The following is a 13,405-nucleotide window of genomic DNA, read 5'->3' on the forward strand; positions in this document are numbered from 1 at the left end:
TGTGATTGTTTATCTATTGCTTTAATTTTTTCATGGACTCCTGCAATACCCTCATGGACCCTGGGGTTTGCTGACCCCAGATTGGGAACCACTGTTGTAGGCGAGGGCACTGGGGTTGCCGGGGGATACATCAGTTGCACTTCAGTTTCTCCTGGCTGAGTGGAAATAGCTAGAAATGGTGCAGTGTCACATTTTGCCACTGTTACTGAGACTGGAAGCTCTTTGGGGTACAGTGTCATGGAGTTGGTTCTGTTCGTACAGCTCCTAGCACAGCAGGGTCCTTCTCTAAGCACTTAGAGCATTCAGGCAGCTCAGACTTTGTCATGCTAGATGCTTTGGAAACTAATTGTAACTGCTTTGGCCCTGTTACAGTTTATCACGCTATCTATCTGGAAGAGCTGACGGCAGTGGAACTGACAGAAAAAATAGCCCAGCTCTTCAGCATCTCGTCACGACAGATCAGCCATATCTATAAGCAGGGCCCTACAGGAATACATGTACTGATCAGCGATGAGGTTAGTGGCCGAGTCTCGGTGGCTCAGTTGCTTTGTCTGTTGCAAACCTGATCTCGTTCCATGATCTCTCTCGTGGGTAAATGTGCTAAGGATTCCAAATGGACAGGATTGGGATGAGTAGTGGCCCTTTCCAGGTAAACTGCTTGGGGGCCCTACTTGCCTGTCTGCAGACCCGGGGAGCTAGATGTTACCGTTGCATTAGCGTTCTCTCTTGTAACGTGTCTTGCGTTCCTCAGTTTCAAAGCATTAATCCTCAACCTCCCAGCCCCATGCGCCATTTTACAGATGCCATAACTGTGCCCAAGGCTGCAGAAAAGATTGCAGGGCCCCAGTGAAGACCTGGAGGGCATTCCTGTTTCCCGCTCCTGTGCTTAGGTCATGGCATTTGAGAGCTGATCCACTACATGTTACCTTTTTTAAAGGGAAAGTTAGAATTAGCCACTTAGAGTGGGTGTCTCAGATAGCTCGGAGTGCCTGAGAGAGCCTGAGTCTTAGTACAGGTTGAACCTCTCCAATCTGTAACTTTCTCGTCCAGTAACGTCTAATCTGGCATGATTTTAGTTATCCGGAAAACCAATTATCATGGGTGTGGCCAAGTGTTCCATGGTCCCATAAAGTTTAACAGCCACCAGTCCTGGCTCTCAATGTGCTGGGCTGTTATTTAGCTGTAATTTACCCCTAAATGTTTTCTAAGAGCCCGGTAAGCAGTGGAAGTGTTGGTAATATGCTAGAAAATTATTGACCTCCTGTTGTCTGGCAAATAGTCATTCAACACTGGTCAGTTCTCAAGGGTACTGGAATAGAGGTTCAGCCTGTAGAAATAAAACCCATTTAAACCATTCTTGGCATGTAAAGGAGCCTTAAAGTTGTGCAGCTTTATACTGTCAGAAGGCAGGGAAGGGGCCTTGGTGCAAATGAAAATCAAGCCCACAGTAGAATAGTCACCCTGCTAAGAGGGGCAGTTAGCTGCAGTAGGTGCTTTGCCCAGTGGCAGGATTCCTTCCAGCTGGGCTTGTCTCCTGCTCAGAACGCTCGTCTAGTGCCAGCACAAGCTGGTGAAGTTAAGGCAGAAGCTGCTGCAGCGCAGCCCCAAGGGTTGAGGTATCTCTAGAAAGCTAATCAAAGCTTTTAATAGCCTGTATGCTGGTTATTGGGTCCAGTGTTCAGGGATGTGTTGCAGGAAACGGAGCTTCTGCCTTGGATATAAATAGCGTTCTGCAAATCTGTAGATATCTGCTTTCTGTCCACAGGGTATCTACATCCGCAGCTATGGGCATGAATATTGGTGGCTCACTTTTGCAGATACAGATACAAATTTTGTATCTGTGCTGGGCTCTAAAGATAAATGCAAATGTCTTGACCAAATGCTGTCTGGCCAGCATGTAACTGGGGGTTAACGGCAATATTGTTACATCCAGATTGTCACAGAGTGGCTGACCCTTAAGGGGAGATGGGATGGTGTGACTGGACTGAGACTCAAGTGTTAACAGTGAGACATGGGACTCAGCCTGGCACTGCTGATCTCTGGGAAGAGAACGGAGCTTGAATGGAAGTGCTGGCTGCAGTTTCCTAGGCTTCTGCTGGCCCACACCCCGAGCTGAGGAAATGACTAATGCCTGTCTTTCCTTATGAGGCCAGCCACCTTCTGCCATGTGCATGGGCTTTCACATTGTCCCAATTTGAGGATTTGGGATAGGACTTCCAGTATCTGAAGCTGGATTCCTACAATCTGTTCTTCTGCTCGATTTGGTTGGTTTGGTTCTGGTGCATTTCAGACCCCTTCTCTTCTCTTTTTTCCCCCCACTCTCCCCACACTAGGCAGGAAGTGGGAGGAAGGAATAGTATGTTCCAGGTTCTATACGCCCAAAAGCACTGTAATAACTAAATGGCCCATTGGAAGAGCTAACAGCCTTGCCTAACTACACCCTTGAATAACTAATGCATATGTGAAATTGAGCCTCAGTCCAAAACTTAAACACTCACTAATGGATTCAATTGATTTCCTGGTTTCTTTCAGATGATACAGAACTTCCAAGATGAATCGTGTTTTGTTCTGGACACAATGAAAGGTAACTGAATACATCCTATGTGCCAGGCTGTGTTCCTCTCTCTCCTCTACTTCCCTTACCCCAACCCCTTGTTGGCAGGCTAGAGAACTCCTGTGTAGAAAGAGGCACACTGAATTTCAGCTGCTTTTCTCGTGGTTGGAGGTGTCTTACACTGCTCTGCTTTCTTTGCAGCTGAAACCAATGATAGCTACCACATCATCTTAAAATAAGAGGGAATTGGACTAGGAGAGCACCTTAGCCACCTCTCGTCACACACAGACCTATCACCTGTTGCACAAGGATGCAAGCGGAGATCAGAAATTAATGGGAGGCTTCTGTGAAGATCCTGATCTTTGTTGTTACTGCGCTGTACCTTCTGGCAGGTGACCCCCTGCCTCTCCCATAGCTCTTTTGGCATGTGGTCTGCTGATGATTATAGCGCACTGCTTAACCTCTGGAGTTTAAAATGGAAGTAGTTTGCAAATGTGAGGCTAAACTTGCCAGGTTTTGCTGTCCTTAGCTATTGATAGAAACTCGCCTTTGTTTCTTGGGGCCTGCACGTGGGGTTAATAAGTGCGTTGGCTCCTGTCATGTGCTGGAGCCTTGCAAGTGAACATCTATTCTAATAGCCTGCCCAGCAATGCCTCTGGCATCTGCTCAACCTGTCTGGCATACACAGCAACCTCTCAAATTCCCCTTCCCACCAACCTTCTAACTGCACTGATGGAACTGGGGGGGAACCAAGTTTTTTTAAGCTTCTCTTTGAGGTTGTTGGACATTGGCATTGTAAAGTTGTTCTTCTCATTCCCCAATGTTTGGGGCGGGGGGTGTGTGTGTGAGAGAGAGAGAGAGAGAGACTGACTGTAGTTCTGTCATCCTTGCCAGTGTCAAGACTATCAGAAACTAACTCCAGTTTCATGGATTAAAGGTCACTGTCTCTATGGACAAATGTGGCTTTACTCTCAAAGCTCCCATGACTTTGAGAGGAAAAAATGAATATTGAGGGTGAACTAGCTAACTGATTATATGGTCTGTTTCCTGTATGATTTCTTTTTTTAAAGCACTAAAATTCTTGATCTGTGCAGTGGAGGATTAGTGAAAAACTTCTTCTGCACCATCCTTGGAAACTTGGGTGACATTTTATTGGTATGTTGACTTTTATGTCACATTGGCCTGTAACTCCCTTTTGGAGCTGGAACAGTATGGGACCAGCAATGACAAAGATTTTCATAGCAAGAACCTGCAGGCTGTGTTTACAGCTGCAAAAAACTCTATGATGTTAAAACTTATGTACAGATTTCCAGGACAGCAGCATTTGGGTCTCCCGTGTTTTTGCATTCTAAAACAGATGTCTGAGCACGAGTCCCCTCTTCGTGAGAGCACCAATTATAGCTTGGAAAAAAGGTGTCCTAAATAAAAAGTAACTTACATTAAAGTGGGGCCTGGATTTATATTTGCCCAGGATGTCAGGTTCTTGGGTAAACAGGTGTTGGTTGTTTTTTTTTTTTTAAATCAATAAACATGAAATATTTTCACAAGAAACAGAACACAAAGCAGATGTGTTCCAGTGATTAGGTTGTGACATTAACCAACACAAGGCATGAAATGCCAAGTTCTGAGTTGGACCAGGCAAGGCCTTGCTGCTGGGAGAGTGATGCTGTGTATGCGACAGTCTGACAATCATATCTCCATAGTTGCAAACAGCTGGCATGATATTAACCGCTCATTTTATAACCCTAAAATCCTGTATTCTTTCCCCTCTGCCTCCATTCATTGGAAGACCTTACAGATGGCAACTGTTATGTATCTTTTCGCACCCCCAGCACGCTCACACACACCCTTTCCTTTGAAGATGACGACTCCTTTAGATGCTATTTAGTGATGTCTGCGAGCCTTTTGCTCTTGACTACATATAAAATGATGAAACAACTCTGCAGAGGCTCAGGACCTTTGACAGCTGCTTGGTAGCTCCTGCGTGAAGGGTGCTGGGGAAATTTTTGCCCCCGGTTCCTTTCCAGAATCTTGTCAATGCCGTATCGTTGTTGGTGAAGAGGTGAACGAATGTAGATGCTGAGTTATAAATAGCCTCTCCGGTTGATGGAGAATAACATTTTTCAGGACAATGCGATAGAACATGCTGTTCAGCTTGCTGTTTTGTACCTGTTCTGTGGATGGATCGAGGACTTCAGGACAGCCTCCATTTTGTCACCCAGGGCTGAATTCATTTAATGCCAAAGCAGTTTTTTCCTGAGTTTTGCTTAAAAAGACTCTGAAAGCCCCTTTGCATCATGGCCTCACTGTGGACAGCAACCAGCATTGTCCCTTTACCTGGCTTTTTGGTGGCTTATTTGTCACGTTTGAATCTTGAACAGAGATATAAACATTCTGAGATTGCTGTATAGCTCTTTGTTCTGCTGTGGATCTTTGCCTAATAAATGTGGAGAACTTGGCCGCTTAAATCAATGAGGGTAAGGATGCCAAGAAAAGCCTTAGAAAAAACTGGAGCAATTTCACCTGCTTTCCCGGCTGAAGAACGGTGTGTGTGCTACTGATGAATTGACTATGAACTCTGCCTACAGAGATGCTGTTCTTTTTGGCAGCTGGCCTTTTGTGGATCCGTTTTACTACATCAGTGATAGATTGGGAAGATACCTGTATTTTAATCTGGGGGGCCCACATTCTTAGCATGCGAGAGGCATAATAGCAAATGTACAATAGTGACATACTTGTTCAACTTTTTGTATCAATGTTGCTGGGTGCATACAGATTCTTAATGAATCCATTGATTGAAAACAAACTTAACTGTGTGTCTGTACTGTTGGCCTATAGCTGCTTGCTCAAGAATCCCTCAAGAGAAAGGTAGGAGGGGCAGCAGTTTTCCCTCTGATTTTTTTTTTTTCCCCACTTACGTGCGGAATAAATTGTATGTGCACCAGGGCAAGTGTAGCTATGCACCACCAATAGAAACACATGCTGCTGGGTGTGGGTGCTCTGCTAATCAATTGTGCAGCACCTGAATCTCTCCTGGACAGCTGCCCAAATGCTCAGTTTACAGGGAACATTGGAGGGCAGACCAGCCAGAGATTTGCCTCTCCTTCCCTTGAAACTTGATGGCCGATACTGAAAATAAGAAGGTAGTATAAAAGGGAAAGGGAAATAGAAATCTTCTTGATCAACTGCTGCTTTGTCTGAACAGCTTCACTAAATGATTCACTTGAATCTCTTTTTAGCTAGTTCCTAATTCATGGAAAGGAACGCTTCCATGTGAATTGATACTCAAATTTGGATTTTTTTAGGGCAAAAAATGTTTGGCTCCATTCCAGTCATGAGCTGATTGTGGTAAGTGATGACCTTTATGTGGAAAAAGCTGGTGGCAGGTTGTGTAGAAAATTCCTTCATTGAAACTGGGCTCTTGCTTGCCTCCTGGTTCCTGTCTAATTTGACACTGTCCATTCAAAGCAACTTCACATTATATTGTGAAAAGCCTTTTTTTTCCTTTAGTCTCCTTTCTGACAGATTCCTACTTGATGGAAAACAGTGTTGTGTGTTGTCTCTCTGCCTGCCCTTTTAAGAGCAACATTTAGTTGTCTTCATGTACTTAACAAGAAGAGCTGGAAGTAGATCCCTGGAGGACAGAATACAGTAGGGGTTAAGTGAATGGCCAGTAATTGAAACTTGCCCGATATAAGCAATGTAGTGGATTGAAAAGAAACTGAATTGAATGTGGAAAATTGGGATCTGCTGGAAATCTTTGTATACTCTCAAACCTGTTCTTGCTTTTTTTTAAACAAGGCTTAAATTCTCCAACAGCTCTTTGACTGAGTTGCCCTTTGACCCTCTACGTCAGGCTGCAGCTGCTGTTATATTTCTAAAATAAGGTGCTTTTGCCTACTCCTGCTGAGTCTGGTCTTTCTAATCTCTTGTAATTCCATTTCTGGCCACCTCATTTCTTCCATCTGGATTTGAGTTTACCTGCAGCTCAGTGGCTGGGCTTCTTCAATGCAGATGTCTCACTTGTCCCATTACTACCCATACTAACAATTCACCCCGAAATTCTGCTGGTAATATATGGTGGTGTGGATCTGTAGATTTGTTAACTGGGTTCCTCTTTTCCATTTTTCTAAATGGATTTTTGTTGGTGTTGGTAGAACACTTCAGTGGGTGGGCTGAGTCCATCTCTTGTTTAGTGTTCACTCTTAAAAGTTTTTTGTGGAGTCGCTATTTTAATTTTCACTTTCTATTCCTTAGGTCTCTCTCACCCAGCTCTTTCTTCTCAATTTTTTTTCCTTTTTGTAACTGGTTCACGATCACCTTGGGGTTTAACTGTAAAGATTGTGTCTAATGATCTGTAAGGCTTGGTGATGGCTGCATGTGGGAGAATGAGAGAATCATTTCCCTCCTGGAGACCTCAGTGACTGAAAAGGCACGGCGTCTCCAAGGACACTTCTGTTAAATGCACCTTTTTATTGCACTACACACGCTCCATCCAGTGGTTAGCAAGGATATTACATTACTCGGCATGTTGCACTCATTATAAGTGAAGGGTGAGTAATATTAAAGGAAAGCTACAAACCTTTGCACTAATGGGCATTCATTTTGCAATACTGGAGACCAGACCATCCTTTTTCCTTTGTGCTGTTCTAGTGGGCAAGCACAGGAGCTGTGTTCTTTAGAATATTAGTCAGGGAAACCAAGCAAATGCAAATGTTGCTTTTTGGGTGTTTTTTTTTTTTTGGGGGGGGGGCAGGGTGTTGTATATTTTTGATGGGTTAATATTACCCAAATAACTCCCTTGTTGCCTGCACTATTAGTACTTCACAGTTGTGGAACAGCAAAGGTTTAATCTTATTTCTCCCTACGTCCGCCTCTTTTGCTAACTTGAACAATGTGCGTTCGTCCAGGTGCAGCTCCTCAGAACTTCCATTCTGTGTCAGGATATTGGACTTGATGTGGCTTGGTCTACCTTTCAACATTTGCCCGTGTCCTCGAGTTGTGGGGTGTCAGTGACAATTTATGTATAAAAAGTTTAAGGTTCTTGCTTTTTAAAAAAAAAAAAAAAAAGCTGGATCTGTTCTGAGAACACTACTGTCCCCTAGCACACAGCAGTGGTGGCTGTTACATTCAGTACCCATTCTCCTGCAAGCCTGGCTGTTCTTTAACGAGGAGGTGCAATGCTCTATAAGTCCCCTTTCTGCTTCTTAAGTCCTGGTTTTGCAGCTGGGAAACCTACCCCCCCCTTCCACCTGCGTGTGAGAGGGAATAGGCTTTGGACTACAACCCCCAGCAAGCCCCTCCTTCGCGAACTCCATTTCCCAGCGGCCACTGGGGGGGGGGCGGGCGCGACCCGCGCTCGTAGGACTCTGTTTCCCACGCTGCCTCGCGCCGGGGCTGTGGGGGAGGTCACGTGCTCATGGCTATATAAAGGAGGGCGCTGCGCCGGCAGCCCCATTGTTATCGCTGAGCGGAGCCGGGGGCGGGTGTGTCCGGTTCGAGTCCGAGAGCGCCGAGCCGCCTCCGCCCCGCTCCACCCGGCCGGACCCTCCCCCCCGCTCCCCCTGGCGCGGCGCTGCCCTCGAGCCCCGGGAGCCTGGGCCTCGCCCTGCAGCCCCGGCCCGCGCGGCGGGGAGGAGGGAGCGGCGGGGAGGGACCTGCAGCCGGTGAGTGACGGGGGGCAGCATCCCCTTACCATCTGGGGCGGGGGGGAAGCGAGTGGGGAACTTCCTCACAAATAAGGGGGGCGGTTCCCCCACGCCTCTAGGGGGGCAAATAAGGGGGGGCTCCCTCAGGGCAAGTATGAGGGGAGCTTCCCTCATGTCTCCTGTTGGGGGGCAAATCCGGGGGGGGGGTTCCTGTCAGGTCCCCTGGGGGGGCGAATACGGGGGGGCTTCACCACATGTCTCCCAATGGGGGCAGATACGGGGGGGGTTCATCTCATTTCTCCCGAGGGGGGCAAATAGGGGGGTGCTTCACCTCATGTTTCCTGAGGTGGGGGAATATGTGAGGGGGAAAGGGGTGGCAAAACTTGCCTTCGCATCGCCTGAGGCGAGTAGGGCATTTCCAAGGTGGTGGTGATATGGGGTTTGGAAGGGATATTGGGGGACGGGGCACCCCCTCCCCTTTGGTGGGGAGACCAAATGGTGCTGGGGGGATAGGCAGGGTGACCCTGTTTCTTTTGGTGCGGGGGGGGTTGCATAATAGAGGAGCATCCTTCTCTGCCTGGGGTGGGTGTGGTATTCCCCCCTCCAAGACCAAGCTCCTTTTACATGCAAGGGTAATTTGGGGGACTGTGAAGGATGTGTATGGAAGGGCAGTTGAGATAGTGCCACCCGCTTGTGGATTGCACCGAGGGACTTCTGTGAGGACATTTGGGACTATGCTCCTTGAGTGGGGAACTGGGAGGGAAGAGCAATAGGGATCATTATGGCTTATTCTCTGGCCTAGGGTTGCTGGAGACATTGTAATTGGGGCGGAGGGAGGAGGACAGCAGGCAGGATGGATGGGAAACTGTAGTTTGGGTGTGCTGAAGCAGCCCAATGCAGTGTGCTAGGACATGGCTCTTAATGGTGTGACTGGACCCGTTCTCATAGGGTCTGCTGGAAAGTATGTCTCCTACATGGTTTCCAGGCTCAGGGGTCAGTGTAGCATGCTCACCTTCTCCATTCCCATTTGTAGCATGAGCTAAGGTCATAGAGGGGATAGAGATGGCCCTGCTGGAGCCCTGCAGAGCCATAGTAACCTCTGTGTGCCACCCCACTCCCCTTGTGACATGACCAGGAGAGAGCTGCCTCCTCAGCTTCCAGCTCCTCTTTCCACCTCTGAGTGTGAATGTTTTCCCTCTTAAACCAGGTGAGGAAAACATAAGTAAAGCCCAGCAGAGCTAGTGCAGTGTAACTGTCTGACTTTATACCTGACGACCTGTTCAAAGCATGGTGGGAAGGAGGTCACAGATGAGCATGGATTTCCCTATGGTGTTATCCAGTAGTAACCTTCATGTCCTCGAAGTCTTCAGGTCATGACCTCGATGCCCCCCAAGTCACCATGACAGATCATGTCTTAAAGGCCTGTTTCTGAAACTGGTCTGTAGAAGCATCAGTGTGTGCTGGAGTCACACCTTTTGCAGATGTTTAGCTGTGTTTAAGAGGCTCTGTTAAGAGATCTAAAAGATAAGTGTAACATTTGTGAAAGATAATATCATAGGGTACATCTACACTAGGCAAACTGAGGCCTATGTATACCGCTGGTGATAGCAACCCTGTAAGCTGTAGTGTGCATGGGACAGGTATTTCTATGGCTGTCATTTTACTGTGTGTTAGCTATGCTGTAACTTTCACTATTGCTGTCACTGGTAGAGAATAGGAGATCTGTGTCTTTCATGGTCTAGTGTGGTTCTTGTGGGAGGGATAGCTCAGTGGTTTGAGCATTGGCCTGCCTCAACCCCCAACCCAGGGTTGTGAGTTCAATCCTTGAGGAGGCCATTTAGGGACTGGGGCAAATAGATGTCAGGGATGGTGCTTGCTCCTGCCAAGAGGGCAGGGGCCTGGACTAGATGACCTCCCAAGATTCCTTCCAGCTCTAGGAGATGTGTATCTCCAATTATTATATATTTATATTCTCCCAGAACCTGTTGGCTCAATAGACAGACAGACCTACAAAGCACTGATCTCTGGGTTGTCTGCCCTTAGAATTAGAGGGTGGCTTCTTCTGAAATTGTGAAATAAAATAGCCACGAATCTGAATAGCTGACAGGATGATAGCTGAACCCAGTGGGAAATCTTTTGACTGGTTTTTAAACAGCCTTGGCAATAACTGCTGAACTCTTCACATTCACAAGGAAGCTGTCACTTCTGCATTGTTGGAGGGGATTGTCCCATCAGAGTGGCAAGTCTCTAATCTGGTGTGTAATTAACCTATTTTCTGTAGCTTGTTGACATGTTTTTGATGACACTGTCTTGGTTGCTGCCCTAGTCAGCTATGTAGAACCCAGTCAAGCCTTCAAATGGCTTCTCAGTGCTCTGGCTACACTTCAGTGGTTAAACTCTTGGATAGGCATCCAATCCGATGGCCATGGGAGCCATAATGGTTATTCACATTCTAGTTGCCAGTCTCCAGTTTTATGCTATCAACTTCTGGAACCCGTGCAGTGCTTTTCATGCTTTATTTCCTCATACCCCCCTCAGGCTGACATGGTTCCCATGCAGACTCTTGTTTCAACAGTTAAATAGAAGTTGATGGTTGAGGGAAGCTGAAGCACAATCAAACTCGATGCAAATCCCTTTTTTATATATAGCAAATACTGCTTATTATATGTATGGCCTTGTAAAAGGTGGGGGTGCTTCACTTGCTGTTGGGAGGAATGGTTGGTATCGGGTTAGATTCTTTGTGGTTGCTATTTCTGCTCAGGCACTGCAATCATTTCATGGTGTTTGGTGTGTTCGGTATTGTGCCTTGCAGTGTTGTATAATCTAGACTCACTGGTATGCCGGAGATGTACAGACTATACAGATCTGTCTGGAATTGACTGGAGCAAGCCACTTTACATTTTTTCTGAAACTGCTTTGAGTATCAATTACTCTGCATGCTGGCATAGGTATAGAATTGGTTCATTTTATATGTAATGCAGCTACTGACACCTGACCAGTAAGGGCTGTTCTTGTGTGTGTGTGTGTGTGTATGTTGCTTAGTGGCTTTTGCTGGTGTTTTGTGGAGGTCTCTAGATGTGAAGTAGTAGATATTCATTGCTCATTCCCAGAGCCTCAGCATGTTTCACTGTTCTCTTTCTGACATCAGGTTACATCAGTGGGGTGTGTTGCTCTGCAGTGATGGTGCCGTGTCATTCTGGGCAACGTTATTTCTGCTGCATAATTGGTAACTAGTGAGATAATAGCCTGAGATCTTGGGTGAGTTGAGCCCACAGGAGTGGGGTGTGAACCCCTTTCTTTGCAGGCTTTAACCTGGAGGAATGTGAGCCTCCCTCACCCATTTGCCAAAAAAAAAAAAACTCCTTAAAATAGCTGCTGGGAATAGCCTCCCTTTTCTCAAGTGAATGAGAGAGCACAGCCTAGTTCTTATTCTCATGGGCTATTCCTCATGTCTTAAAGATGCCTTGACTTTAGAAAACTAGAGTTCAACACTTCACAGCGTAAAATGTGACCTTCCTGAAATTGATATGTTTTGAGCCTAATCCATCCTGAAAGGGGTCCTGTATCACTTACAGCTTGAGTGTCCACTTCATTCCGTGGTTAGGGATGAATTCCACATCTAACTATTGTCCTGCAGATCAGACTGAGTGATGAGGCCTGTGTGTTGTCCTTGAGCCACAGTGGGGCTGCCACTGATATCAGTGGCCACTGATATCAGTGGCAGTCTGCACAGCAACATGGAACAAAAAGTTTAGTTGTCGTTTTATTGTTCAATGGCTTATTGTAATTTATCTGTAATTTCTCCTTTCTCTTCTTCCCGTCCTCTTCAGGAAACTCTTAATTTCTACCGTCTTCCCCATCTGTTTGCTAAAACAACCAGTAATGAAATAAAACGCTGTCAGCACTAGCGTCTGTCTAGAGTTAATACCCCTGTGAGAGTGATACAGGACAAGGAGTTTGCACTTCTCTGATTATTTCTTCTTTGGGTCCCTATATGTGTTCCAAACGTGGGCACATGTACCCCATGCACCAAAGTCAGAAGGTTTTTTTTTTTGGCCACTGTCCTCCCCATATGTGTCCCCTCATGCTCATAGGTGAAGCTGTAGTATATAATAGGCTGTGCTAGTCTAGATGCCTCTCCAGTTTGTTCTGGCCGCCGTAGAGCCAGAGTCTATGGCCGTGTCTACACGTGCCCCAAACTTTGAAATGGCCATGCAAATGGCCATTTCGAAGTTTACTAATGAAGCGCTGAAATGCATATTCAGCGCTTCATTAGCATGCGGGAGGCAGCGGCGCTTCGAAATTGATGCGCCTTGCCGCCGCGTCCAGACGGGGCTCCTTTTCGAAAGGACGCCACCTACTTCGAAGTCCCCTTATGGGAATAAGGGGACTTCGAAGTAGGTGGCGTCCTTTCGAAAAGGAGCCCCGTCTGGACGCGGCGGCAAGGCGCATCAATTTCGAAGCGCCGCTGCCGCCCGCATGCTAATGAAGCGCTGAATATGCATTTCAGCGCTTCATTAGTAAACTTCGAAATGGCCATTTGCATGGCCATTTCGAAGTTTGGGGCACGTGTAGACGTAGCCTTAGTGAGTTAAGAGTGTGAGCTACTGTTTTCTGTATATAGTTGTATAGGTTGAAACACTCTTGTCCGGCAGACTGTCATCCGGCCACATCCGTGGTCCAGTACACCCATGGATGTTGCTGGACCAGAGACCACCTGGATCAACGATTCTCATCTGACTGGAGCCGGTCTGTCTGGCGGAATATTCCTGCTGGTGGCAGGGAGCCCTGTGGCTACAGGGAAGCGTGGGGGTAGCCCATCCAGGGTCAGGGAACCTCATTTCGGTGTGCCTGGCCAGGGTTGGGGAGCCTTGGCATCAGCCCCACAGCTGTGGCTGCAGGAAGCCCTGCCAGCAACCCCACCAGCTCTGTGACGAAGACCCCAACCAGGACCAGAGATACTAACTGGCAGCCCCACAGCAGCAGGGAGCTGTGCTTGTGGGGTGGGGGGAGCCCCCGCAGACAGCCTTGAGGCTGGTATCCCTGCTGGGAGAGGAGTCACCCTGCCCAGGCAGCCTGGAGTCCTGACATCCCCTGGTCAGGCAGATTCCTTCATTTGGAACCACTCGGTCCTTAGAGTGCTAGACCGCGAAGGTACCACATGTACATCACTGTTTTAGTGTTTTGTACTCGTTGTTCCTTG

General features: G+C 47.2%; 2 protein-coding genes across 3 annotated transcripts in view; both read left to right on the top strand.

Moving 5' to 3' along the window:
* TFCP2 (transcription factor CP2) overlaps nucleotides 1–5,012 on the top strand; it is a 45,089-nt gene extending 40,077 nt beyond the window's left edge. For both annotated transcript variants that reach the window (XM_074979826.1, XM_074979827.1), the window contains exons 13-15: nucleotides 373–515; nucleotides 2,533–2,584; nucleotides 2,756–5,012. In XM_074979826.1, coding sequence (XP_074835927.1) covers nucleotides 373–515; nucleotides 2,533–2,584; nucleotides 2,756–2,793 — 233 coding nt within the window. In that variant the 3' untranslated portion in view covers nucleotides 2,794–5,012. The remainder of the gene's footprint in view (nucleotides 1–372; nucleotides 516–2,532; nucleotides 2,585–2,755) is intronic.
* Nucleotides 5,013–8,041: 3,029 nt separating this feature from the next.
* The window catches only part of CSRNP2 (cysteine and serine rich nuclear protein 2), a 33,545-nt gene continuing 28,181 nt past the window's right edge, over nucleotides 8,042–13,405 (top strand). Inside the window, exon 1 of the mRNA XM_074980264.1 lies at nucleotides 8,042–8,220. The gene's annotated coding sequence lies outside the window, so the exon portion shown is untranslated. The remainder of the gene's footprint in view (nucleotides 8,221–13,405) is intronic.

This window comes from Carettochelys insculpta, chromosome 29 (genome assembly GCF_033958435.1).
Source record: "Carettochelys insculpta isolate YL-2023 chromosome 29, ASM3395843v1, whole genome shotgun sequence".
NCBI classification, from domain to species: Eukaryota; Metazoa; Chordata; order Testudines; family Carettochelyidae; genus Carettochelys; species Carettochelys insculpta.